We start from the raw sequence: 26,047 nt of genomic DNA, 5'->3' as shown, positions 1-26,047 counted from the left end.
CCGCGCCGGTTGGCGGGCGCCCCCCCCAATTCTCCGGCCCGGATGGGCCGAAGTCCCGCTCCTAGAATGCCTGTCCCGCCGGCGTAGATTAAACCACCTACCTTACCGGTGGGACAAGGCGGCGTGGGCAATCTGGCCCCGGGGGTTGCCCCCACGGTGGCCTGGCCCGCGATCGGGGCCCACCGATCCGCGGGTGGGCCTGTGCCGTGGGGGCACTCTTTTTCTTCCGCTTTCGCCACGGTCTCCACCATGGCGGAGGCGAAAGAGACTCCCTCCACAGCGCATGCGCGGGGATGCCGTGAGCGGCCGCTAACGCGCATGCGCCGCCCGGAGATGTCATTTCTGCGCCAGCTGGCGGGGCACCAAAGGCCTTTTCCGCCAGCTGGCGGGGCGGAAATTAGTATGGCGCAGGCCTAGCCCCTTAAGGTTGGGGCTTGGCCCCCCAAGATGCGGAGGATTCCGCACCTTTGGGGCGGCGCAATGCCCGACTGATTTGCGCCGTTTTGGGCGCCGGTCGGCGGACATCGCACCCATACCGGAGAATTTCGCCCCAGGAGTGTGATGGAATATTCCCCACTTGCCTGGGCGCACTTACTTGGATGATGTTGCTCCAACAACCACTCGTTTGCTACCCTTTCCTCCAACTTAAATATTCACTCACGCAGCACTGATGAACAGTGGCAGCCGTGTGTACCATCTACAAAATGCACTGCAGGAACTCACCAAACTCCAACAGCAAATTCCAAACCCACATTCTCTGGAAGGGAGAGCAGACACAAGGGGGACATCACCCCAAGTTCCCCCTCAATTCACTCACCATCCTGACTTGTAAATATCTCACCATTCCTTCACTGTGGCTGGCTCAAAATCATGGATCTCTCTCCCTAACAGCACCGTGGGTGCACCTACACCACGTGGTCTGCAACAGTTCAAGGCAGCTCACCACCACCCTCTCAAGGGCAATTAGAGATGGTCAATAATTGCTGGCCGAGCCAGCGAAGCCCACATCCAGAGGATAAATTTCAAAGTTCAAACTCAATTCTTTATAAACAGGAGGGCAGCACAGTGGTTAGCACTGCTGCCTCATGGCACCGAGGTCCCAGGTTCGATCCCGGCTCTGGATCACTGTCAGTGTGAAGTTTGCACATTCCCTCCGTGTATACGTGGGTTTCGCCCGCACAACCCAAAGATGTGCAGGTTTCCCCTGTCCTCCTGGTGATCACTTGCCATTGCGGAGCTCGGAGTACAGCACTTGTTTTGAGAGTCTTGTGTTGGGCATGTGGGAAGTCTGACCTGCCCATCACAGCTGGTCGAGCGTGACCAGTGCCTCGATACTGGGGACATTGGCCTGGAAGAGGGCACTCACATTCCTTCGTCTACCCTGCCAGTGGATTTCCAAGATTTTGCAGAGCAACGTTGGTAATATCTTTGCAGGGATTTGAGGTGTCTGTTGTACATTGTCCATGTATAATCCTTATTGTCACAAGTAGGCTTATATTAACACTGCAATGAAGTTACTGTGAAAATTCCCTAGCCGCCACATCTGGCGCCTGTTCGGGTACACAGAGGGAGAATTCAGAATGTCCAATTCACCTAACAGCACGTCTTTCGGGACTTGTGGGAGGAAACCGGAGCACCCGGAGGAAACTCACAGACATGGGGAGAACGTGCAGACTCCGCACAGACCATGATCCAAGCCGGTAATCGAACCTGAAACCCCGTTGCTGTGAAGCAACAGTGCTAACTACTGTGCTGCCTGATGCCTACAGGAGGACGGGGGCCATGGCTGCTCTGTAGACCATGGAGCAAGCGATCACTGACCTCCACGTATCCTATCAAAACCTTTTCAGGATTTAAAGAACACAATAAGATCACCCCTCAGCTTTTTCCTTTCAAGAAGTGTGTCCCACTCTGTTCAGTCACAGTGGGTGAAGACACAGATCTCTGGCTCAGAATTCTGCATTCCTATCCAACAGTGGATGTAGGAAATTCTCCTCCTCCACATCACACCTGTACACTCAGCAGTGGGCGAGGGACAGGACCAAGTTGAATATCAATTCAGTTGAGCTGCTCACCTGCTCAAGCATTCGCGCTTGCTGGTTCTTCATTTCCTCATAAGCTTCATCTGCACTGGCCAGACATTCCTCAACGTCTTCAACCAGCAAGTTCTGCCAAGGGAGTTACAGAAACATCTGAACATTACCAAGGAAATGGAACTGAATACATTTAGCAATACAACACAGGAATGAGAGGGGCAACATGACACAGGAACGCGAGGCAGACGCACAGTCAGACAAATATTAGTTTCTCAAATCAGCAATGTCGATTCCGTAAAAACGAGCAGAAACAGCCAAGCACTCCCCCAAGCACAGCTCGTTGTTACTTACTTGCTGTCCCTGAACGGTATAAATTTTACTGTGAAGCTGCCGGTACTGCTCCAGGCTGAGCTCCAGCTCTCGCACTCTGCTTGCATGCTGCAGGTACAGGCTGCAGTAACGATCCTCTACCTGTCAACACACAACACATTTCTAATTCCCAGTCACTGTCTGGTGGTTATTGGGGTTTTAACTTGAAAAGAGTTGAAGCTCAACTGGAAAATGATGTAAACAGTCGATATTAGAGCAAACATGTCATCCCTGTCAAGATAGATTGAACAGGCCAGGACACATTTCTCTAGAAAAGAGGAGACAGAGGAGTGATACAAGAGGGTTTAAAAAAAAATTTAATTTAGAATGCTCAATACATTTTTTCTAATTAAGGGGCAATTTAGCGTGGCCAGTCCACCTAGCCTGCACATCTTTGGATTGTGGGAGGAAACCCACGCAAACACAGGGAGAATGTGCAAACTCCACACGGACAGCGACCCGGGGCGGGGATCGAACCCAGGTCCTCAGCGCCGTGAGACAGCAGTGCTAACCACTGCACCACCGAGGACATAAGAGGGTTTGACAGTGGAGACAATATTTCTACTTGTGGTACAGTCCAGAACTAGAGGCCATCAATAAAAGACAGTCACCAATAAATCCCACAGGGAATTCAAGAGAAACGTCTTTACCTAGAGTGATGAGAATGTGGAACTCACTCCCACACTGAAAGGTTGAGCTGATTACTACAGATACATTTTAGGGGAATCTGAATAACAGCCTGTGAGCATTGCTGGAAAAAGTCCCTTAAGAAAGACAAGCTGTCAAAGCTTTTTGTCGTGCACTCATCAGGACAGATGCAAGAATACCAAATTTCAACGGGAACAATTTATACTGCATGAAAAAAGGGGTGCTCATTGGTATGCAAGTCAGCTTTGATTGGTCAAGACAGACATGGTAAATGCACAAGGGAGCTCATGTTTATTCCAAAAAGACGCAAGGACATGAAAGGTCCTTGCGTACAAATATATGCAGCTTCTAGCACGCGTAAGCGGCTCCTTGCGACTTCAACCGATCACCTTAAACTGGTCGTTAGTAGCAAGTGCTGCACAATCACAGAATAACATCCAAGATCAGACATTATAGTCTGAATTTAGCCACAACGAGCTGGTTGAGTATAATCAATACTGCCTATTTGAACAGCTGAAGAGACACGTTGTTTGATACAATCCGCCAGACGTTGGGACCTGGCATTAAAATTACTCATTTGTGTGGTGGGGAGAATGTCTATTTGGCTCGACGGCAGCATCCTGTTGTGGAAAACACCACTCAGGTTGCCACTGCACAGCCACAGCACGAAATGGCTAGATCCTTTACATTACCGGGGTAACTGAAGATAGATTGGACAATTTTCAGGTCTAAAATTGGTGGACTTGGCCCATTTGTGAGCATGTGAGAGGCAGAGCAAACAAAGATCTGATCAGGGTAGCCATTATCTTGCAGGGTAGCTTCGAGGGCTGCATTTCAGGGTCAAGTCTACACAGTGAGCAAATGCCTCAGGCCCAATTGCGATTGCCAATAAGGGGTTCTGAACGTTATTATGATGCCGATGAGGGAGGGGCAGGCGGAGATAGTGGTGGCGATGGACGTGGAGAAAGCCTTCGATAGGTTAGAGTGGGGGTACCTGTGGGAGGTGCTGAAGAGGTTTGGGTTTGGGGAGGGGTTCGTCAGGTGGGTTAGGCTGTTGTACGAGGTCCCGATGGCGAGTGTGACCACGAACAAGAGGAGGTCTGAGTACTTTTGGTTGCATCGAGGGACGAGGCAGGAGTGTCCCCTGACCCCCCGGCTCGTCGCACTGGCGATTGAGCCCCTGGCTATGGCACTGAGGGAGTCGAGGAACTGGAAGGGGCTGGTGCGGGGCGGGGAGGAGCATAGGGTGTCACTCTATGCGGACGACTTTCTGCTAATGTGGTGGACCCGGTGGGGAAATGCCAGAGGTAATGAGGATCCTCAGGGAGTTCGGGGATTTCTCAGGGTACAAGCTCAACATGGGGAAGAGCGAGTTGTTTGTGGTTCACCCAGGGGACCAGGAGAGGGGGATTAGCGAGCTCCCACTAAAAAGGGCAGAGAGGAGCTTCAGGTATTTGGGGGTCCAGGTGGCTAGGAGCTGGGGGGCCCTGCATAGACTTAATTTCACGAGGCTGGTGGAGCAAATGGAGCAGGAGTTTAAGAGGTGGGACGCGTTGCCGCTGTCCTTGGCGGGTAGGGTGCAGTCAATATAGATGACGGTGCTCCCAAGGTTTTTGTTCCTGTTCCAGTGCCTCCCTATTCTTATCCCGAAGGCCTTCTTTAGGCGGGTCAACAGGAGCATAAGGGGGTTTGTGTGGGCGCGAGGGACTCAGAGGGTGAGAAGGGTGTTCCTGGAGCGGAGTAGGGATGGGAGGGCTGGCGCTGCCCAACCTCTGTGGGTACTACTGGGCCGCCAATGCGCCGATGGTGCGCGAGTGGGTGGAGGGGGAGGGGGCGGCATGGAAGAGGCTGGAGACAGCGTCTTGTGTGAGTACGAGTCTGGAGGTGCTGGCAACGGCGCCGCTGACGCTCCCTTCAATGAGGTATACCACGAGCCCGGTGGTGGCGGCTGCCCTCCAAATTTGGGGGCAATGGAGGCGGCACAGGGGGGAAGTGGGGGCTTGGTGTGGACCCCGATCAGGGGAACCACAGGTTTGTCCCAGGGAGAATAGATGGAGGGTTTTTAGGGTGGCACAGGGCAGGGATAAGGTGGTTGGGGGACCTGTTTGTGGATGGGAAGTTCGCGAGCCTGGGTGAGCTGGAGGAGAAGTACGGGCTCCCCCTGGGAAACAACTTTAGGTATCTACAGGTAAGGGTGTTTGCCAGGTAGCAAGTGGTGGAATTCCCGCTGCTGCCGCCACACACTGTACAGGACAGGGTGCTCTCGGGGTCGTGGGTTGGAGAGGGGAAGATCTCAGCAACATACCAGGTGATGCAGGAGGAGGCGGCGGCCTCGGTGGAGGTGCTGAAAGGTAAGTGGGAGGAGGAGTTGGGGGAGGAGATCGAGGAGGGGACATGGGCAGATGCCCTACGGAGGGTGAACTCTTCCTCTTCATGCGCGAGGCTCAGCCTCATACAGTTTAAGGTGCTGCACAGGGCACACATGACCGGGACAAGGATGAGCAGGTTCTTTGGGGGTGAGGACAGGTGTGTTAGGTGCTCAGGGAGCCCAGCAAACCACACCCATATGTTCTGGGCATGCCCAGCGCTGGAGGAATTTTGGAAGGACGTAGCGAGGACGGAGTCGAGGGTGGTAGGATCCAGGGTCAAACCGGGCTGGGGGCTCGCAATATTTGGGGTTGCAGGGGAGCCGGGAGTGCAGGAGGCGAAAGAGGCCGGTATTCTGGCATTTGCATCCCTGGTAGCCCGGCGAAGGATTCTTCTTCAGTGGAAGGATGAGAGGCCCCCAAGCGTGGAATCCTGGATCAGCGATATGATGGGGTTTATTAAATTGGAGAGGGTGAAATTTGCCTTAAGGGGATCGGTGCGAGGGTTCTTCAGGCGGTGGCAACCATTCTTGGACTTCCTGGCAGAACGGTAGACAATGGTCAGCAGCAGCAGCAAACCGGGGAGGAGGGGGGTTGGTAGGTTCTATTTTATTTTTGTTTGTCTATACTGGGGGATCTGAGGGGTGTATATATTTGCTATGTTTGCTATGTGTTTTGGCGGGTGTCAATTTATTATTTATGTATAGGGGGGAGGGGGGCACTGGGTTGTTTTGTTTTACATTTAATTCTATTGGGTTCCTTTTACATTTTGTTGTTGATATTTTGTGAAAACTTTAATAAAAATTATTTTTTTTTTTTAAAAAGAGATTGCCAATAAGGTAGCATGTGAGAGTGTAGGAATTGCAACGTGTATTTTATTTTATTTTTTAAAATTCATTTTTACAGGATGTGGGCATCGCTAGTCAGGCTAGCATTCATTGCCCATCCCTATTTGACCTTCAGAAGGTGATCAGTCGCCAACTTGAACTGCTGCAGTCCCTGAGGTGTAGGTACACCCAGTGCTGTTAGGGAGGGAGTTCCAGGATGTTGCCTCAGCGACAGTGAAGGAACGGCGATATATTCCCAAGTCAGGGTGGTGAGTGACTTGGAGGAGACCCTCCAGGTGGTGGGGTTCCCAGGTATCTGCTGCTCTTGTCCTTCAAGATGGTAGTGATCGTGGGATTGGACGGTGTTGTCTATGGAGCCTTGGTGAGATCCTGCGGTGCATCTTGTAGATGGGACACACGGCTGCCACTGTTCGTCGGTGGTGGAGGGTTTGAATGTATGTGGAAGGGGGAAACAATCAAGCGGGCTGTTTTAGTGTTGTTGGAGCTACACTCATCCAGGGAAGTGGAGAGTATTCCATTACACTCCTGACTTGTGCCGTGTAAATGGTGTACAGGCTTTTTTTGGGGGGGGGGGGGGGGGGGGGGGTCAGGAGGTGAGTTACTCACAGCGGGATTTCCAGCCTCTGACCTGCCCTGGTAGCCACAGTATTAATGTGGCTAATCTAGTTCAGTTTCTGATCAATGGTAACCCCCATAATGTTGATTGTGGGGGATTCAGCGATGGTAATGCCATTGAATGTCAAAGGTGATGGTTAGATCCTCTCTTGTCAGAGATGGTCATTGCCTGGCACTTGTGCAGGATACGAGAAACAGGCGAAGTTAGATAAACTCAAGGAAAAAAGAAATAGAAGAATACGATGATTGAGTCAGATGAAGAGGAGTGGGAGGAGGTTCATGTGGAGCATAAAGACTTGCAAATTGTATTAATTCATCGATTTCCAACACAACCAAACGCCAAAGACCGATCTCCATCGGGATATCCACCCCATCTCAGAGAAACTCCGGGGAAATGGTCAGGATCATTACCTCGGGGGTCTGGGAACTGTCAGTCTGAGTGAAGGTCTCCCTCTGATCCGCTGGCCCAGCCCGTAGCCCAACTCCCTTACTCTTAGACAGGTCATTCAGCTGGCTGGACAGGACCTCGTTGATGAGCAGGGCAGTTTCGAGTCGACGTTCCAGATCTTCCCTGGGAACCGGCTCCAGAGCTTCCCGAGAAAAACTATGGAAAACAGATTCAAAAACACATTAACGACAGCTAACTCGCCCCTGCAGGGTCAAAGCACCAGGCAGCAGCAATGATCAAAACCTTGTTGTTCTAGTAGAGAACACCATGAGGCATTGCTCAATCAAGACAATGGAACCCCTCCACAGAGTGGGAGAATAACACCATAGGGACAGGGAAACAGGAGCGAGCAAAGCTCTCGTCTGCCATTTCTTTTTTTTTTTTAAATTTAGAGTACCCAATTCATTTTTTCCAATTAAGGGGCAATTTAGCGTGTACAATCCACCTAGCCTGCACATCTTTGGGTTGTGGGGGCGAAACCCACGCAAACACGGGGAGAATGTGCAAACTCCACACGGACAGTGACTCAGAGCAGTGATCGAACCTGGGACCTCAGCGCCGTGAGGCTGCAGTGCTAACCCACTGTGCCGCCTCGTCTGCCATTTCTGACACAACGATGATACCCAAATAAGGAGCAAGACACGAACACCAAGTTTGATATAGAAAACACACACCCACAGTCACTAGTACTGACACACACACACCTGTGGGTTTCTGTTTTTGGGGCCAAGGATCGGTGTAGTCCAGAGACAATGTAACTTGTAACAGACAGTCCCCTCCCCCAGACCGCGAGCCTGCAGAGAAGCCTTTCTGCTCCTCAACAGATTTGATTGCAAAAATGAGTCATTGCGAATCCTGGACTGGAAGGATCCAAATTCTCCATTATGCTCTTTCCAGTTCCACTTGTTTCCTCTCCCTCAACTTAACAGACCAAAAAAAAACCCCACACTTGTTCAGGATTACCGAACACTGTGCCCCCATCCCACGTAGAATTAAGGGGCTGTGACACATACACATTGATAAGTACATAGGGCTGACATGTGGCAAATAACACTCATGTCACACAAATGCCAGGCAACGGTGGCAATCACCCCTTCGCCCCATGACATTCAATGGCATAATGATCACAGAATCCCCACTGTCAACATCCTGGGGGGTTACCATTGATCAGAAACTGAACTGGACTAGCCACATTAATACTGTCTCTACAAGGACAAGCCAGAAGCTGGGAATCCTGCAGTGAGTAACTCAGCTACTGACCCCCCCCCCCCCGCCCGCCTGCCACCCCCCGCCCCGCCAAGGTACAAGTCAGGAGTGTGGTGGGATACTCTCCATTTGTCTGGAAGAGTGCAGCTCCAACAACACTCAGAAGCTCAATTCCATCCAGGATAAAGCAGCCCCGCTTGATTGTTTGTGGATGGGGTGCCACCCACTCTCTCCACTACCAATGCACACTGGCAGCCGTGTGGACCATCTACAAGATGCACTGCAGGAACTCACCAAGGCTCCTTAGACAGCATAAACCCACGACAAGGGCAGCAGACACATGAACCTCAAGCAGGCTCCTCCCAAGTCACTCCCCATCCTAACTTTAGTATATCGGCCATTCCTTCACTGTCACTGGGTCAAAATCTTAGAAACTCCCTCCCTAACAGCATTGAGTGTATCTACACCTCATGGACTGCAGCTGTTCAAAAAGGCACTCCTTCAACGGTAACAAAAACAGAAAATTCTGGAAAATCTCGGTAGGTCTGACAGCATCTGTGGGTAGAGAACACAGCTAACGCTTCGAGTCTGGAGCAGGCCTTTCAAGGGCAATTAAGGATGGGCAATGAATGGTGGCCTAACCAACGCTGCTGACATGCCGTGAATGAATAAAGGTGGGGATGATAGTTTGAATATAAAACATCCCTCCTGGTCTTTCAATATGCAGCTCGAAACGCTGCTCACCCGAGGACCCTCAAACTGCACATTCAAGGTGAGCATGGAATCATTTGGAGGGGATTACAAAATTCACTCAGAATGTGGGTGTGACTGGTGAGGCTGGTATTTACTATCCAGCCGGACTGTACTGAGGGGATGGGGCAGATTCACGATGGAGCGAGCAGTGCTTTGAACTGTGTATTCAACCATGTTGCTGAAAAGTCAGTTGCGAATCAGTTGGGCTTTTAACGACAGTCTCACCAGCTAGTTACTTTCAGAATTAAAAAATAAATAAATTTAGAGTACCCAATTCATTTTTTCCAATTAAGGGGCAATTTAGCGTGGCCAACCCACCTACCCTGCACATCCCTGGGTTGTGGGGGCGAGACCCCCGCAGACACGGGGAGAATGTGCAAACTCCACACGGACAGTGACCCGAAGCCGGGATCGAACCCGGGTCCTCGGCACCGTGAAGCAGCAGTGCTAACCACTGCGCCGCCGTGCAGCCCTTTCAGAATTTTAAAAACAAATACAAAATTTTATATTATCAGTGGACAATTGAATTCTCATTCTCTGAATTACTGGGTTAGTAAATTAACCACTAATGTTTCTCTCAACTTACTTCCAGAGTAGAGAATCTGTGAGCACCGCACGGTCTGTCATTTCACTGCCGACACCCTCCGACCCAGTTGTATTGACTTCTGTCTCAGCCAGGTAGACAGGGGTCATACAAGTCGAAGTACAGTGTGTTCCCACGGGGGTAACCGCTGTGCCAACATCTTGGTAGGTGACACGGTCCCTGCCCATTGCTTCTGCCAGCAGTCTCCATGTGTCTTTGGGTGTTTGTAGGGACCCAGTATGAACGAGGCACATCAGGGCACATGGCTGTGGGGCAAGCAGGGGAGCTGCACCCGCCTTCACCTGCCCAGCCCCCAGCACGTCCACCTCCACCTGCTCAGGTTCTGCCACACCCACCTCCAGCTGCCCAGGACCCGGAACGCCCACTTCCACTTGCCCAGACTCTGCCACGCCCACCTCCACCTGTCCAGGCTCTGCCGCGCCCACCTCCACCTGCCCAGACTCTGCCGCGCCCACCTCCACTTGCCCAGGCTCTGCCACGCCCATCTCCACTTGCCCAGGCTCTGCCGCGCCCACCTCCACCTGCCCAGGCTCTGCCACGCCCATCTCCACTTGCCCAGACCCCGATACGCCCACCTCCACCTGCTCAGAGCCCACCTCCACCTGCCCAGGCCCCAATACGGACACTTCCACCTGCCCAGACTCTGCCGTGCCTGCCTCCACCTGCCCAGGCTCTGCCGCGCCCACCTCCACCTGCCCAGGCTCTGCAACGCCCACCTCCACCTGTCCAGACTCTGCCGTGCCCGCCTCCACCTGCCCAGGCTCTGCCGCGCCCACCTCCACCTGCCCAGACTCTGCCGTGCCCGCCTCCACCTGCCCAGGCTCTGCCACGCCCACCTTCACCTGCCCAGGCCCCAATACGGACACTTCCACCTGCCCAGACTCTGCCGTGCCTGCCTCCACCTGCCCAGGCTCTGCAACGCCCACCTCCACCTGTCCAGACTCTGCCGTGCCCGCCTCCACCTGCCCAGGCTCTGCCACGCCCACCTTCACCTGCCCAGACTCTGCCACGCCCACCTCCACCTGCCCGGACCCCGGAACGCCCACCTCCACCGAGCCCACCACGCCCACCTTCACCTGCTCAGATCCCGCCACGCCCACCTCCACCTGCCCAGACCCCACCGTGCCTGCCTCCACCTGCCCAGGCTCTGCCGCGCCCACCTCCACCTGCCCAGACCCCGCCGTGCCCGCCTCCACCTTCCCAGACTCTGCCAAACCCACCTCCACCTGCCCAGGCTCTGCCACGCCCACCGGCTCTGCCACGCCCACCTCCACCTGCCCAGGCTCTGCCACGCTCACCTCCACCTGCCCAGACCCCGCCGTGCCTGCCTCCACCTGCCCAGGCTCTGCCACACCCACCTCCACCTGCCCAGGCCCCAGAACACCCATTTCCACCTGCCCAGACCCCACCACGCCCACCTCCACCTGCCCAGACCCCACCTCCACCTGCCCAGACCCCGCCACACCCACCTCCACCTGCCCAGACCCCACCTCCACCTGCCCAGGCTCTGCCACGCTCACCTCCACCTGCCCAGGCTCTGCCACACCCACCTCCACCTGCCCAGACCCCACCTCCACCTGCCCAGGCCCCAGAACACCCATTTCCACCTGCCCAGACCCCGCCACGCCCACCTCCACCTGCCCAGACCCCACCTCCACCTGCCCAGACCCCGCCGCCACCTGCCCAGACCCCGCCGCCACCTGCCCAGACCTCTGCACGCCCGCCTCCACCAGCCCAGGCCTCGGCACACCCGCCTCCACCTGCCCAGACGCCAGCACACCCACCTCCACCCGTTTTTCATCTTCTTGCTTCCCATTCCCAGTGTGTAAACCACCCTCCAATTGCCAGGTCTTCCTCACTTCTATCCCAGGCAGATTTCCCTGGTCTATGCCCACAGACCCACTGCCAAGTGATGTGGAAAGTCCATCAACTGATATCTGGCTCTCAAGCCACATTTTCGTACTTCCTTCATTTATCTCCATTTCAGGGATGATATCCCAGGAATTCTCGGTCACAACTCCTGGGCAATTGCTCTGAAATACATCTGGCTGTCCTGCCACCTCTAGGTTTGCGGGCAGAGGGCTCCCCACAACCATCTTGGGCCCAGGACCTGTCGCTGTCTGCTTAGTTACAGTCTCAACAAGGGTCGAAGATCTGTGTCGTGTCAGCCCTGATGCTAAGGCGGTGTCACCAAGTGACAGCTTGCGATCCTCCTGTGCTTCAATGGTGATTGGCTCCCCCTTTTGTAGAGGACATCGAATTGCTTCATCACGCACACAGACCAGAACTGAATCATCGTCTTCTGTTAGCGTGAACTTGGGAAGCGCATTGTTGAGTCCAGGTCCAGCTGTTCGTGTCACCAGCGAGCTCAGGCTCATTGCCTGCGGAACGCGAACACAATCCTTTTTCACCAACATTTTCTGGAAGGGATCTCTGCCTTCATCCTGCAAATTCAGAGCAAAGACTTTCAGGAGAAAACCAGAGACTTTTCCAAGAACAAAAGCTGAAATTGCAGTCAGCAACATGGAGATAACCAGGAATGTGAATATAGGTTTTGCATTTCTATAGCACCGTTCACCTCTTCATAGGATGTCATGGGTCTGGTTTAGCTCAGTGGGCTAGACAGCTGGTTTATGATGCAGAACAAGGCCAGCAGCATGGGTTCAATTCCCGTACCAACTGAGAATTCTGAATTCTCCCTCTGTGTACCCGAACGGCGGAATGTGGCGACTAGGGGCTTTTCACAGTAACTTCATTGCCGTGTTAATGTAAGCCTACTTGTGACAATAAAGATTATTATAATAAAGATTTTCTATATTTTTTTTAATGCCTTACTGCCAATGAATTGCCTTTTGAGGCCCAGGCACGAGAATAAGGTGGAAAATGCAGCAGCCAATTTGTGCAAGCCAGCTCCCACAAACAGCAGGATCATGAACGACCAGATGTGATCAATCTTGACTTTGTGCAACAGTACAAACAGGCGATACAGCGTCAGCAGATTTGACACCCGCTAAATGTTATTTCTATAGACTTCAATTGTGCCATCTTTTTAATCAGACATTTGGGCGAGGTAGTGGCCCAGGGTACTATCACTGGACTAAAAATCCAGGTGCCCACTGTATTACTCTGGGACCTGAATTTAAATCTCACCATGACATAAGGTGAACTTTGAATTCAATACACAAAAAAAAAAATGGAATTAAAAATCTAATGATGATCATGAAACGATTGTCGTGAAAACCCATCGGGTTCACTAATTCACTTTAGGGAAGGAAATCTGCCGTCCTTACCTGGTCTGGCCGACATGCAACTGCAGACCCACAGCAATGTGGCTGACTCTGAAATGGGCAAATTGGCCACTCAGTTCCAGTGGGGATTAGGGATGGGCAATAAATGCTGGCCTACCCAGCAGCAATGCCCATGTCCAATAAATGCTGGCCTACCCAGCAACAATGCCCATGTCCAATAAAACAAAATGGGAGAACAGGTCTTCCTGTTATAAAAGCCCCCAGTACACGATGTCAGCAGGCACGTTCTCCTCAATGTGCTGACAATTATCACCCGGCCAATGGGATTTAAAGAAAAAGCTCCTTGTATAAAAATAAATCCGACCAGTGGCTCATCAGCTAGCTGCTGTTTGTGGGATCTTGCTGTGTGCAATTGGCTGGCGTGTTTCCTACACGATGACTGCGACTAGTACCTCATTAGCTGTAAAGCATTTATGCATCTCCTGAGGTTGCGAAAAGTACAGCTTGGCTTTTCCATTTTCTAACTTTAAGATTAACTGGTGACTTGGTGGAGGACAGAAAGCGGTTGAAGCAAAGAGTATTGAAGCATTTACGGCAAAGCTATACAAATACGAGGAAAAGGAGATTGGAATCATAGAATAACTAGTGCAGGAGGCCATTTGGCCCATCGAGTCTGCACCAACCCTCTGAAAGAGTACCCTACCGGGTCAGGCCCCCATCCTATCCCCGTAACCCCACCTAATTGGACACGAAGGGTCAATTTAGCATGGCCAATCCACCTAGCCTGCACATCTTTGGACTGTGCGAGGAAACCCACGCAGACACGAGGAGAACATGTAAACTCCACACACAGCCACCCAAGGTTGGAATTGAAACCGAGTCTTTAGTGCTGTGAGGCAGCCGTGCTAACCACTGTGCCACCCTTAGAGGGTTAGGATGAAGGCGACTCAAGTGGAGCACAAACAGCAGACTGCATTATCACTGTGAGAATCCAATACTGTCAGTTCCATGTTGCATTCCTGTTGGCAGCAGCATCAGTTTCTCAATCTAGCCACAATAGATAAACCTCAAAGCATCGACTTGTTGAAGCATCCCCTGCAAATGCACCCCCAAGTTACTGGGTAGAATCAGGGGGCTAGACAACATACAGATCAGCAACGATCTGATCGAGTGGCAAAAAGCTTTGAGGGGGCTACAATGACCAATCAGTAAAGATAGGCAACAGCACCTCCTCCACGATCATCCTCAACACCAGTGCCCCACAAGGCTGTGTCCTCAGCCCCCTACTATACTCCTTATACACCTATGACTGTGTGGCCAAATTCTCCACCAACTCGATCTTCAAATTTGCTGATGACACCATCGTAGTGGGTCGGATTTCAAACAATGACGAGACAGAGTACAGGAATGAGATCGAGAATCTGGTGAACTGGTGCGACGACAATAATCTCTCCCTCAATGTCAACAAAACTAAGGAGATTATTGATGCGCAATCAATTGCACAAAGACGCAGATTGGGTACAACTGTAGCTTTATTGCAGTCAGATGCGTGGCCTCCTGCTGCAGCTGGCGAAATGGCAGGGCACTGGAGGTCATGCATATTTATACAGTTCTCCGTGGGCGGAGCCAGCTGGCAGGGGCTACCGGCAAACCTGTAGTGCAGGTCCTACCTTACATCCCCTAATACAGTCGTTCACCACAATTATCATCGACTTCAGGAAGCGTAGTGGAGAACATGCCCGTCTACATCAATGGGAACGAAGTAGAAAGGGTCGAGAGCTTCAAGCTTTTAGGTGTACAGCTCACCAACAGCCTGTCCTGGTCCCCCCATGCCGACACTATAGTTAAGAAAGCCCACCAACGATTCTACTTTCTCAGAAAACTGAGGAAATTTGGCATGTCAGCTACGACCCTCACCAACTTCTACAGATGCACCATAGAAAGCATTCTTTCTGGTTGTATCACAGCCTGGTATGGAGCCTGCTCTGCCCAAGACCGCAGGAAACTACAAAAGGTTGTGAATGTAGCCCAGTCCATCACGCAAACCAGGCTCCCATCCATTGATTATCTATAATTCCCACTGCCCCAGAAAGGCAGCCAGCACAATTAAGGACCCCACACACCCCGGACATACTCTCTTCCACCTCCTTCCGTCAGGAAAAAGATACCAAAGTTTGAGGTCACGTACCAACCGACTCAAGAACAGCTTCTTCCCTACTGCCATCAGACTTTTGAATGGACCTACCTCATATTAAGTTGATCCTTTCTCTACACCTTGCTATAACTATAACATTATATTCTGCACTCTCTCCTTCCTTCCCCATGTACGGTGTGCATTGTCTGTACAGCATGCAAGAAACAACACTTTTCACTGTATACTAATGCATGTGACAATAATAAATCAAATCAAATCAAATCCTGTTCCTATGTTTAAAGGTGTTGCCCTGCTCAATTGGACCCAAGTGACACGCACAGCTCTCCAGCATAGCTCTTGTTCCATTGCCAGATTCTCCTCATTTACCTGCAAATGCAGCCTGCACATCAATGGTGTCAGGTGCGACCCTTGCACAGCCTCTGAGCGCTTCTTGTTAATCGGGTTCGTCAGGTCTCGCTGAGCACTGCACCGAGGTAAAACATCCTGCAACGGGGCTCGCAACGACTTGTTGGTGGGCTGCAAAAGAAGCAGAGAAGCTTCACCACAACTGAAAAATAAAAGTAGTAAAATTCAGGCACCAGTGGAATAGAAACAGATTACAGCCCCCTCCCGCCACCGGACAGGATATTCAACTGCAGGGGGGAAATCACAGCAAAGCCAATAGCTTCTCCACCTTTTATCCCCTCCAAGATTCACCTTAAAAGTTACCTCTTTTGCCTAAACTATTTGTCACGTCCCACTATATCCTGATGTAGCTCAAAGTCAGTTTTTAGGCTGATTAATGTCTGATGAAGGCCCTTGAAACATTTTACCACAATAAAGGCACTATACGAATGCACAGCACTGTTGTTGCTGTCCTCATTTCTGTGTTGGTGTGTATGCGTGCTGGGTTACTGCACAGTGATCACGGTCAGGAGCAGGATGATTTGCATTAGCACATACAGAACACAGAGGCGAACTAAAGAACCACTGCACTCATGTTTATCATGAGCTAACTTTTAATGAATTAACATTTATACCACTTGAAATTTTGAGGGTAACATTATCAGGACATGAACTTCACTGACAAACTCCAACTCAACCCCTCATCCCACCACCAATTCCAAAACAATAGGTTGTTGTAGTGGTGGATGATATGACAGTACATACTGTTCGTATTTCCTCGCCCTCATTCTCGGAGGATGATGACGATTTCACCGACCTCCTCAAACTGAACACTCCGACTTTACCTGAAATAGCAAAAAACAGCGAGGAAATGAGCAACTCGGGTGAACATTACCCACTGTGGACAAGGAAGATAATGACTGGAAGTAGAGGGTTTTACAGGACAGAAAGAAGCCCTTCGTGTCTGTGCCAGCCATTAAGCACCAATCTACTCTAATCCCATTTTCTAGCACGTTGTCCGCAATCGTGTACTTTGAGTGCTCACCTAAATGCTTCTTTTTTAAAAAATAAATTTAGAGTACCCAATTCATTTTTTTTTTCCCAATTGAGGGGCAATTTAGTGTGTTCAATCCACCTCGCCTGCACATCTTTGGGTTGTGGGGGGCGAAACCCACGCTAAAACAAGGAGAATGTGCAAACTCCACACAGACAGTGACCCGGAGCCAGGATTGAACCTGGGACCTCGGCGCCGTGAGGCAACAGGGCTAACCCAACCTAAATGCTTCTTAAATGTTATGAGGGTCTCTGCCTTTACCACCCTTTCAGGCAGCGAGTTCCAGATTCCCACCACCCCCTGGGTGAAAAGGTTTTTGCTCAACCCCCCCCCCCCCCCACCCCCCGGCCGGAATGCGGTGATTCGGGGATTTTCACAGTAACTTCATTGCAGTGTTAATGTGAGCCTACTTGTGACATGAATAAAAGTTATCAGTTCTCTCTGCTCTGAAAAAAAAAAACCCAACCCAAACAGTCGGGGTCGGCTGTCCAGCCCAAGTCCTCCCCCCCCACCCCCACCCCACTCCCTCCCCCTCCCAGTCCCCAACTCCCTCTCCTTCACTCCCTCAGTCCCTCTCCCTCACTATCCCCCCCTCCGCTCACTCACTCCCCCTCCGCTCCCTCACTCCCCCCCTCACTGCCCCTCCGCTCCCTCTCTCCCCCCCCTCCCTCACTCCCCCCCCTTCCCTCCCTCACTGCCCCTCCGCTCCCTCACTCCCCCCACCCCTCACTCCCCACCCTCACTCCCCCTCCCCACCCTCACTCCCCCTCCCCACCCTCACTCCCCCTCCCCACCCTCACTCCCCCTCCCCACCCTCACTCCCCCTCCCTCCCTCACTCCCCCTCACTCCCCCACCCCCCCCTCACTCCCCCACCCCCCCCTCCCTCCCTCAGCTCCCTCACTGCCCCTCCCCACCCTCGCTCCCCCTCCCCACCCTCGCTCCCCCTCCCCACCCTCGCTCCCCCTCCCCACCCTCGCTCCCCCTCCCCACCCTCGCTCCCCCTCCCCACCCTCGCTCCCCCTCCCCACCCTCGCTCCCCCTCCCCACCCTCCCTCCCCACCCTCCCTCCCCCTCCCCTCCCTCCCCTCCTCCCCCCCCTCCCTCCCCCCCTCCCCTCTCCCCTCCCCCCCTCCCCTCCTCGCTCCCCCTCCCCTCCCCTCCCTCCCTCGCTCCCCCTCCCCCGCTCCCCCTCCCTCCCCTCCCTCCCCTCGCTCCCCCTCCCCTCCCCTCCCTCGCTCCCCTCCCTCCCTCCCTCCCCCCTCCCCTCCCCCTCCCCCTCCCCCCTCGCTCCCCCTCCCCTCCCTCCCTCGCTCCCCCTCCCCTCCCTCCCTCCCCCTCCCCCCCTCGCTCCCCCCTCCCCTCCCCTCCCTCCCTCGCTCCCCCTCCCCTCCCTCCCCCTCCCCTCCCTCCCTCCCCCTCCCCCCCTCGCTCCCCCTTCCCTCCTCGCTCCCCTCCCCTCCCCCCTCCCCTCCCCCTCCCCTCCCCGCTCCCCTCCCCCGCTCCCCTCCCCCTCCCCTCCCCCTTCCCCCTCCCTCCCTCCCCTCCCTCGCTCCCCCTTCCCCCTCCCTCCCTCCCCCTTCCCCCTCCCTCCCTCCCCCTCCCTCGCTCCCCTCCCTCGCTTCCCCTCCCCTCCCTCGCTCCCCCTCCCCTCCCTCGCTCCCCCTCCCCTCCCCTCCCTCGCTCCCCCTCCCCTCCCCTCCCTCGCTCCCAATCCCCTCCCCTCCCAATCCCCTCCCCTCCCTCGCTCCCAATCCCCTCCCCTCCCTCGCTCCCCCTCCCCTCCCCTCCCTCGCTCCCCCTCCCCTCCCTCGCTCCCCCTCCCCTCCCCTCCCTCGCTCCCCCTCCCCTCCCCTCCCTCGCTCCCCCTCCCCTCCCTCGCTCCCCCTCCCCTCCCTCGCTCCCCCTCCCCTCCCTCGCTCCCCCTCCCCTCCCTCGCTCCCCCTCCCCTCCCCTCCCTCGCTCCCCCTCCCCTCCCCTCCCTCGCTCCCCCTCCCCTCCCCTCCCTCTCGCTCCCCCTCCCCTCCCTCGCTCCCCCTCCCCTCCCTCGCTCCCCCTCCCCTCCCTCGCTCCCCCTCCCCTCCCCTCCCTCGCTCCCCCTCCCCTCCCCTCCCTCGCTCCCCCTCCCCTCCCTCGCTCCCCCTCCCCTCCCCTCCCTCGCTCCCCCTCCCCTCCCCTCCCTCGCTCCCCCTCCCCTCCCCTCCCTCGCTCCCCCTTCCCTCCCCTCCCTCGCTCCCCCTCCCCTCCCCTGCTCCCCCGCTCCCCCTCCCCTCCCCCGCTCCCCCTCCCCTCCTCCCCCTCCCCTCCCCCGCTCCCCCTCCCCGCTCCCCTCCCCCGCTCCCCCTCCCCGCTCCCCCTCTCCCCCCCCCGCTCCCCCCGCCCCTCCCTCGCTCCCCCTCCCCTCCCCTCCCTCGCTCCCCCTCCCCTCCCCTCCCCTCCCTCGCTCCCCCTCCCCTCCCTCGCTCCCCCTCCCTCCCCTCCCCTCCCTCGCTCCCCCTCCCCTCCCTCGCTCCCCCTCCCCTCCCCTCCCCTCCCCTCCCTCGCTCCCCCTCCCCTCCCCTCCCTCGCTCCCCCTCCCCTCCCCTCCCTCGCTCCCCCTCCCCTCCCCTCCCTCGCTCCCCCTCCCCTCCCTCGCTCCCCCTCCCCTCCCTCGCTCCCCCTCCCCTCCCTCGCTCCCCCTCCCCTCCCTCGCTCCCCCTCCCCTCCCTCGCTCCCCCTCCCCTCCCCTCCCTCGCTCCCCCTCCCCTCCCCTCCCTCCCTCCCCCTCCCCTCCCCCCCTCGCTCCCCCTCCCCTCCCCTCCCTCGCTCCCCCCTCCCCTCCTCGCTCCCCCTCCCCTCCCTCGCTCCCCCTCCCCTCCCCTCCCTCGCTCCCCCTCCCCTCCCCTCCCTCCCTCCCCTCCCCTCCCCTCCCCTCCCTCCCCCTCCCCTCCCCCGCTCCCCCTCCCCTCCCTCCCCCTCCCCTCCCCCGCTCCCCCTCCCCTCCCTCGCTCCCCCTCCCCTCCCCTCCCTCGCTCCCCCTCCCCACCCCTCCCTCGCTCCCCCCTCCCCTCCCCTCCCTCGCTCCCCCTCCCCTCCCCTCCCTCGCTCCCCCTCCCCTCCCCTCCCTCGCTCCCCCTCCCCTCCCCTCCCTCGCTCCCCCTCCCCTCCCCTCCCTCGCTCCCCCTCCCCTCCCCTCCCTCGCTCCCCCTCCCCTCCCCTCCCTCGCTCCCCCTCCCCTCCCCTCCCTCGCTCCCCCTCCCCTCCCCTCCCTCGCTCCCCCTCCCCTCCCCTCCCTCGCTCCCCCTCCCCTCCCCTCCCTCGCTCCCCCTCCCCTCCCCTCCCTCGCTCCCCCTCCCCTCCCCTCCCTCGCTCCCCCTCCCCTCCCCTCCCTCGCTCCCCCTCCCCTCCCCTCCCTCGCTCCCCCTCCCCTCCCCTCCCTCGCTCCCCCTCCCCTCCCCTCCCTCGCTCCCCCTCCCCTCCCCTCCCCCGCTCCCCCTCCCCTCCCCTCCCTCGCTCCCCCTCCCCTCCCCTCCCTCGCTCCCCCTCCCCTCCCCTCCCCCTCCCCTCCCCTCCCTCGCTCCCCCTCCCCTCCCCTCCCTCGCTCCCCCTCCCCTCCCCTCCCTCGCTCCCCCTCCCCTCCGCTCCCTCGCTCCCCCTCCCCTCCCCTCCCTCGCTCCCCCTCCCCTCCCTCGCTCCCCCTCCCCTCCCCTCCCCTCCCTCGCTCCCCCTCCCCTCCCCTCCCTCGCTCCCCTCCCCTCCCCCGCTCCCCCTCCCCTCCCCTCCCTCCCCTCCCTCGCTCCCCCTCCCCTCCCCTCCCTCCCCCTCCCCTCCCCTCCCTCGCTCCCCCCTCCCCTCCCTCGCTCCCCCTCCCCTCCCTCGCTCCCCCTCCCCTCCCCTCCCTCGCTCCCCTCCCCTCCCCTCCCTCGCTCCCCCTCCCCTCCCCTCCCTCGCTCCCCCTCCCCTCCCCTCCCTCGCTCCCCCTCCCCTCCCCTCCCTCGCTCCCCCTCCCCTCCCCTCCCTCGCTCCCCCTCCCCTCCCCTCCCTCGCTCCCCCTCCCCTCCCTCGCTCCCCCTCCCCTCCCTCGCTCCCCCTCCCCTCCCTCGCTCCCCCTCCCCTCCCCTCCCTCGCTCCCCCTCCCCTCCCTCGCTCCCCCTCCCCTCCCCTCCCTCGCTCCCCCTCCCCTCCCCTCCCTCGCTCCCCCTCCCCTCCCCTCCCTCGCTCCCCCTCCCCTCCCCTCCCTCGCTCCCCCTCCCCTCCCCTCCCTCGCTCCCCCTCCCCTCCCTCGCTCCCCCTCCCCTCCCCTCCCTCGCTCCCCCTCCCCTCCCCTCCCTCGCTCCCCCTCCCCTCCCCTCCCTCGCTCCCCCTCCCCTCCCTCGCTCCCCCTCCCCTCCCCTCCCTCGCTCCCCCTCCCTCGCTCCCCCCTCCCCTCCCCTCCCTCGCTCCCCCTCCCTCGCTCCCCCTCCCTCCCCTCCCTCGCTCCCCCCCCCTCCCCTCCCTCGCTCCCCCTCCCCTCCCCTCCCTCGCTCCCCCCCCCTCCCCTCCCCTCCCTCGCTCCCCTCCCCTCCCCTCCCTCGCTCCCCCCCCTCCCCTCCCCTCCCTCGCTCCCCCTCCCCTCCCCTCCCTCGCTCCCCCCCCTCCCCTCCCCTCCCCCCGCTCCCCCTCCCCTCCCCTCCCTCGCTCCCCCTCCCCTCCCTCGCTCCCCTCCCCTCCCTCGCTCCCCCCTCCCCTCCCTCGCTCCCCCTCCCCTCCCTCGCTCCCCCTCCCCCTCCCTCGCTCCCCCTCCCCTCCCTCGCTCCCCCTCCCCTCCTCGCTCCCCCTCCCCCCCCTCGCTCCCCCTCCCCTCCCTCGCTCCCCCTCCCCCCCCTCGCTCCCCCTCCCCTCCCTCGCTCCCCCTCCCCTCCCTCGCTCCCCCTCCCCTCCCTCGCTCCCCCTCCCCTCCCTCGCTCCCCTCCCCTCCCTCGCTCCCCCTCCCCTCCCTCGCTCCCCCTCCCCTCCCTCGCTCCCCCTCCCCTCCCTCGCTCCCCCTCCCCTCCCTCGCTCCCCCTCCCCTCCCTCGCTCCCCCTCCCCTCCCTCGCTCCCCCTCCCCCCCCTCGCTCCCCCTCCCCCCCCTCGCTCCCCCTCCCCTCCCTCGCTCCCCCTCCCTCGCTCCCCCTCCCCCTCCCTCGCTCCCCCTCCCCTCCCTCGCTCCCCCTCCCCTCCCTCGCTCCCCCTCTCCTCCCCTCCCCTCCCTCGCTCCCCCTCCCCTCCCCTCCCTCGCTCCCCCTCCCCTCCCCTCCCTCGCTCCCCCTCCCCTCCCCTCCCCTCCCCTCCCTCGCTCCCCCTCCCCTCCCCTCCCTCGCTCCCCCTCCCCTCCCCTCCCCTCCCTCTCCCCTCCCTCGCTCCCCCTCCCTCTCCCCTCCCCTCCCTCGCTCCCCCTCCCCTCCCTCGCTCCCCCTCCCCTCCCTCGCTCCCCCTCCCTCGCTCCCCCTCCCCTCCCTCGCTCCCCCTCCCCTCCCTCGCTCCCCCTCCCCCTCCCTCGCTCCCCCTCCCCCCCCCTCCTCCCCCCCCTCCACTCCCCCCCCCTCGCTCCCCTCCCCTCCCTCGCTCCCCCTCCCCCCCCCTCCTCCCCCCCCTCCACTCCCCCCCCCTCCCCTCCCCCCCCCTCCCCCTCCTCCCCCCCCCTCCCCCCCCTTCCCCCCCTCCCCCCCCTCGCTCCCCCTCCCCTCCCTCCCCTCCCCCCCTCCCCTCCCTCCCTCCCCCCCTCCGCTCCCCCTCCCCTCCCTCCCCCCCCTCCCCCCCTCGCTCCCCCTCCCCTCCCTCCCCTCGCTCCCCCTCCCCTCCCTCCCCCCCCTCGCTCCCCCTCCCCTCCCTCGCTCCCCCTCCCCTCCCTCGCTCCCCCTCCCTCGCTCCCCCTCCCCTCCCTCGCTCCCGCTCCCCCTCCCTCGCTCCCCCTCCCCTCCCTCGCTCCCCCTCCCCCTCCCTCGCTCCCCCTCCCCTCCCTCGCTCCCCCTCCCCCTCCCTCGCTCCCCCTCCCCCTCCCTCGCTCCCCCTCCCCTCCCTCGCTCCCCCTCCCTCGCTCCCCTCCCCTCCCTCGCTCCCGCTCCCCCTCCCTCGCTCCCCCTCCCCTCCCTCGCTCCCCCTCCCCCTCCCTCGCTCCCCCTCCCCTCCCTCGCTCCCCTCCCCCTCCCTCGCTCCCCCTCCCCCTCCCTCGCTCCCCCTCCCCCTCCCTCGCTCCCCCTCCCCCTCCCTCGCTCCCCCTCCCCTCCCTCGCTCCCCCTCCCCCTCCCTCGCTCCCCCTCCCCTCCCTCGCTCCCCCTCCCCGCTCCCCCTCCCCCCTCCCCTCCCTCGCTCCCCCTCCCTCCCTCGCTCCCCCTCCCTCCCTCGCTCCCCTCCCTCCCTCGCTCCCCCTCCCCTCCCTCGCTCCCCCTCCCCTCCCTCGCTCCCCCTCCCCTCCCTCGCTCCCCCTCCCCTCCCTCGCTCCCCCTCCCCTCCCTCGCTCCCCCTCCCTCCCCTCCCTAGCTCCCCTCCCCTCCCCTCCCTCGCTCCCCCTCCCCTCCCCTCCCTCGCTCCCCCTCCCCTCCCTCGCTCCCCTCCCCTCCCCTCCCTCGCTCCCCCTCCCTCCCTCCCTCCCCTCCCCTCCCCTCCCTCGCTCCCCCTCCCCTCCCCTCCCTCCCCCTCCCTCCCCTCCCTCGCTCCCCCTCCCCTCCTCGCTCCCCCTCCCCTCCCTCACTCCCCCTCCCCTCCCTCGCTCCCCCTCCCCTCCCTCGCTCCCCCTCCCCTCCTCGCTCCCCCTCCCCTCCCTCGCTCCCCCTCCCCTCCCTCGCTCCCCTCCCTCCCCCTCCCCCTCCCCTCCCTCCCCCTCCCTCCCCCTCCCCCTCCCCTCCCTCCCCCTCCCCGCTCCCCCTCCCCTCCCCCTCCCCCTCCCTCGCTCCCCTCCCCCTCTCCCCTCCCTCCCTCGCTCCCCTCCCCTCCCCTCCCTCGCTCCCCCTCCCCTCTCCCCCTCTCCCCCTCCCCCTCCCCCGCTCCCCCTCCCCTCCCTCCCCCTCCCTCGCTCCCCCTCCCCTCTCCCCCTCCCCTCCCTCGCTCCCCCTCCCCTCCCCTCCCTCGCTCCCCCTCTCCCCCCCTCGCTCCCTCTCCCCCTCCTCTCCCCCTCCTCTCCCCCTCCCCTCCTCGCTCCCCTCCCCTCCCTCGCTCCCCCTCCCCTCCCTCGCTCCCCCTCCCCCCTCCCTCGCTCCCCCTCCCCTCCCTCGCTCCCCCTCCCCTCCCTCGCTCCCCCTCCCCTCCCTCGCTCCCCCTCCCCTCCCCTCGCTCCCCCTCCCCTCCCTCCCCTCCCTCGCTCCCCCTCCCCTCCCTCCCCCCCTCCCCTCCCTCCCCGCCCTCCCCTCCCTCCCCCCTCTCCCTCCCCCTCCCCTCCCCTCCCTCCCCCTCCCCTCCCTCCCCCTCCCTCCCTCGCTCCCTCTCCCCCTCCTCTCCCCTCCCCTCCCTCGCTCCCCCTCCCCTCCCTCGCTCCCCCTCCCCTCCCTCGCTCCCCCTCCCCTCCCTCGCTCCCCCTCCCCTCCCCTCCCTCCCTCCCCCTCCCTCCCCTCCCCTCCCCCTCCCCTCCCCCGCTCCCCTCCCCTCCCTCCCCCTCCCTCCCTCCCTCGCTCCCCTCCCTCCCCTCCTCGCTCCCCCTCCCCTCCCCTCCCTCGCTCCCCCTCCCCTCCCCTCCCTCGCTCCCCCTCCCCTCCCCTCCCTCGCTCCCCTCCCTCCCCTCCTCGCTCCCCCTCCCCTCCCTCCCTCGCTCCCCCTCCCCTCCCCTCCCTCGCTCCCCCTCCCCTCCCTCCCTCGCTCCCCCTCCCCTCCCCTCCCTCGCTCCCCCCTCCCCTCCCCTCGCTCCCCCTCCCCTCCCTCCCTCGCTCCCCTCCCCTCCCCTCCCTCGCTCCCCTCCCCTCCCCTCCCTCGCTCCCCCTCCCCTCCCCTCCCTCGCTCCCCCTCCCCTCCCCTCCCTCGCTCCCCTCCCCTCCCCCGCTCCCCTCCCCTCCCTCGCTCCCCCTCCCCTCCCCTCGCTCCCCCTCCCCTCCCTCGCTCCCCCTCCCCTCCCCTCCCTCCCCTCCCCTCCCCTCCCTCGCTCCCCCTCCCCTCCCCTCCCTCGCTCCCCCTCCCCTCCCCTCCCCTCCCTCGCTCCCCCTCCCCTCCCCTCCCCTCCTCGCTCCCCCTCCCCTCCCCTCCCCTCCCTCGCTCCCCCTCCCCTCCCTCCCTCGCTCCCCCTCCCTCCCCTCCCTCGCTCCCCCTCCCCTCCCCTCCCTCGCTCCCCCTCCCCCTCCCCTCCCTCGCTCCCCCTCCCCTCCCTCGCTCCCCCTCCCCTCCCTCGCTCCCCCTCCCCTCCCTCGCTCCCCTCCCCTCCCTCGCTCCCACTCCCCTCCTCGCTCCCCTCCCCTCCCTCGCTCCCCTCCCCTCCCCTCCCTCGCTCCCCCTCCCCTCCCCTCCCTCGCTCCCCTCCCCTCCCCTCCCTCGCTCCCCCTCCCCTCCCCTCCCTCGCTCCCCCTCCCCTCCCCTCCCTCGCTCCCCCTCCCCTCCCCTCCCTCGCTCCCCCTCCCCTCCCCTCCCCTCCCTCGCTCCCCCCTCCCCTCCCCTCCCTCGCTCCCCCTCCCTCGCTCCCCCTCCCCTCCCCTCCCTCGCTCCCCCTCCCTCGCTCCCCCTCCCCTCCCCTCCCCTCCCTCGCTCCCCCTCCCTCGCTCCCCCCTCCCCTCCCCTCCCTCGCTCCCCTCCCTCGCTCCCCCTCCCCTCCCCTCCCCTCGCTCCCCCCCCTCCCCTCCCCTCCCTCGCTCCCCCTCCCCTCCCCTCCCTCGCTCCCCCCCCTCCCCTCCCCCTCCCCCTCGCTCCCCTCCCCTCCCTCGCTCCCCCTCCCCTCCCCTCGCTCCCCCTCCCCTCCCTCGCTCCCCCTCCCCTCCCTCGCTCCCCCTCCCCTCCCTCGCTCCCCCTCCCCTCCCTCGCTCCCCCTCCCCTCCCTCGCTCCCCCTCCCCTCCCTCGCTCCCCCTCCCCTCCCTCGCTCCCCCTCCCCCTCCCTCGCTCCCCCCCTCCCCTCCCTCGCTCCCCCTCCCCTCCCTCGCTCCCCTCCCCCCCTCGCTCCCCTCCCCTCCCTCGCTCCCCCTCCCCCTCCCTCGCTCCCCCTCCCTCCCTCGCTCCCCCCTCCCCTCCCTCGCTCCCCCTCCCCTCCCCTCCCCCTCCCCTCCCTCGCTCCCCCTCCCCTCCCTCGCTCCCTCCCTCCCCTCCTCGCCCTCCCTCCCCTCCCCCTCCCCTCCCCTCCCTCGCTCCCCTCCCCTCCTCCTCCCTCGCTCCCCCTCCCCTCCCCTCCTCGCTCCCCCTCCCCTCCCCT

The 26,047-nt window shown here is 60.8% G+C and overlaps 2 protein-coding genes across 2 annotated transcripts in view; both read right to left on the bottom strand.

Moving 5' to 3' along the window:
- Window positions 1-10,936, bottom strand: part of spag5 (sperm associated antigen 5) — a 73,014-nt gene extending 62,078 nt beyond the window's left edge. The window contains exons 1-4 of the mRNA XM_072470003.1: window positions 9,876-10,936; window positions 7,294-7,486; window positions 2,388-2,507; window positions 2,076-2,168 (exon numbers count right to left, since the gene is read on the bottom strand). Of these exons, the coding sequence (XP_072326104.1) occupies window positions 2,076-2,168; window positions 2,388-2,507; window positions 7,294-7,486; window positions 9,876-10,438 (969 nt within the window). The 5' untranslated portion in view covers window positions 10,439-10,936. The remainder of the gene's footprint in view (window positions 1-2,075; window positions 2,169-2,387; window positions 2,508-7,293; window positions 7,487-9,875) is intronic.
- Window positions 10,732-26,047, bottom strand: part of LOC140387134 (uncharacterized) — a 25,206-nt gene continuing 9,890 nt past the window's right edge. Inside the window, exons 2-5 of the mRNA XM_072470144.1 lie at window positions 16,446-16,525; window positions 15,663-15,812; window positions 11,541-12,337; window positions 10,732-10,735 (exon numbers count right to left, since the gene is read on the bottom strand). Of these exons, the coding sequence (XP_072326245.1) occupies window positions 10,732-10,735; window positions 11,541-12,337; window positions 15,663-15,812; window positions 16,446-16,525 (1,031 nt within the window). The remainder of the gene's footprint in view (window positions 10,736-11,540; window positions 12,338-15,662; window positions 15,813-16,445; window positions 16,526-26,047) is intronic.

Source organism: Scyliorhinus torazame, chromosome 12, assembly GCF_047496885.1.
Source record: "Scyliorhinus torazame isolate Kashiwa2021f chromosome 12, sScyTor2.1, whole genome shotgun sequence".
NCBI classification, from domain to species: Eukaryota; Metazoa; Chordata; class Chondrichthyes; order Carcharhiniformes; family Scyliorhinidae; genus Scyliorhinus; species Scyliorhinus torazame.
The sequence above is the reverse complement of the archived record's forward strand: the minus strand, read 5'-3'. Positions and strand labels throughout refer to the sequence as shown.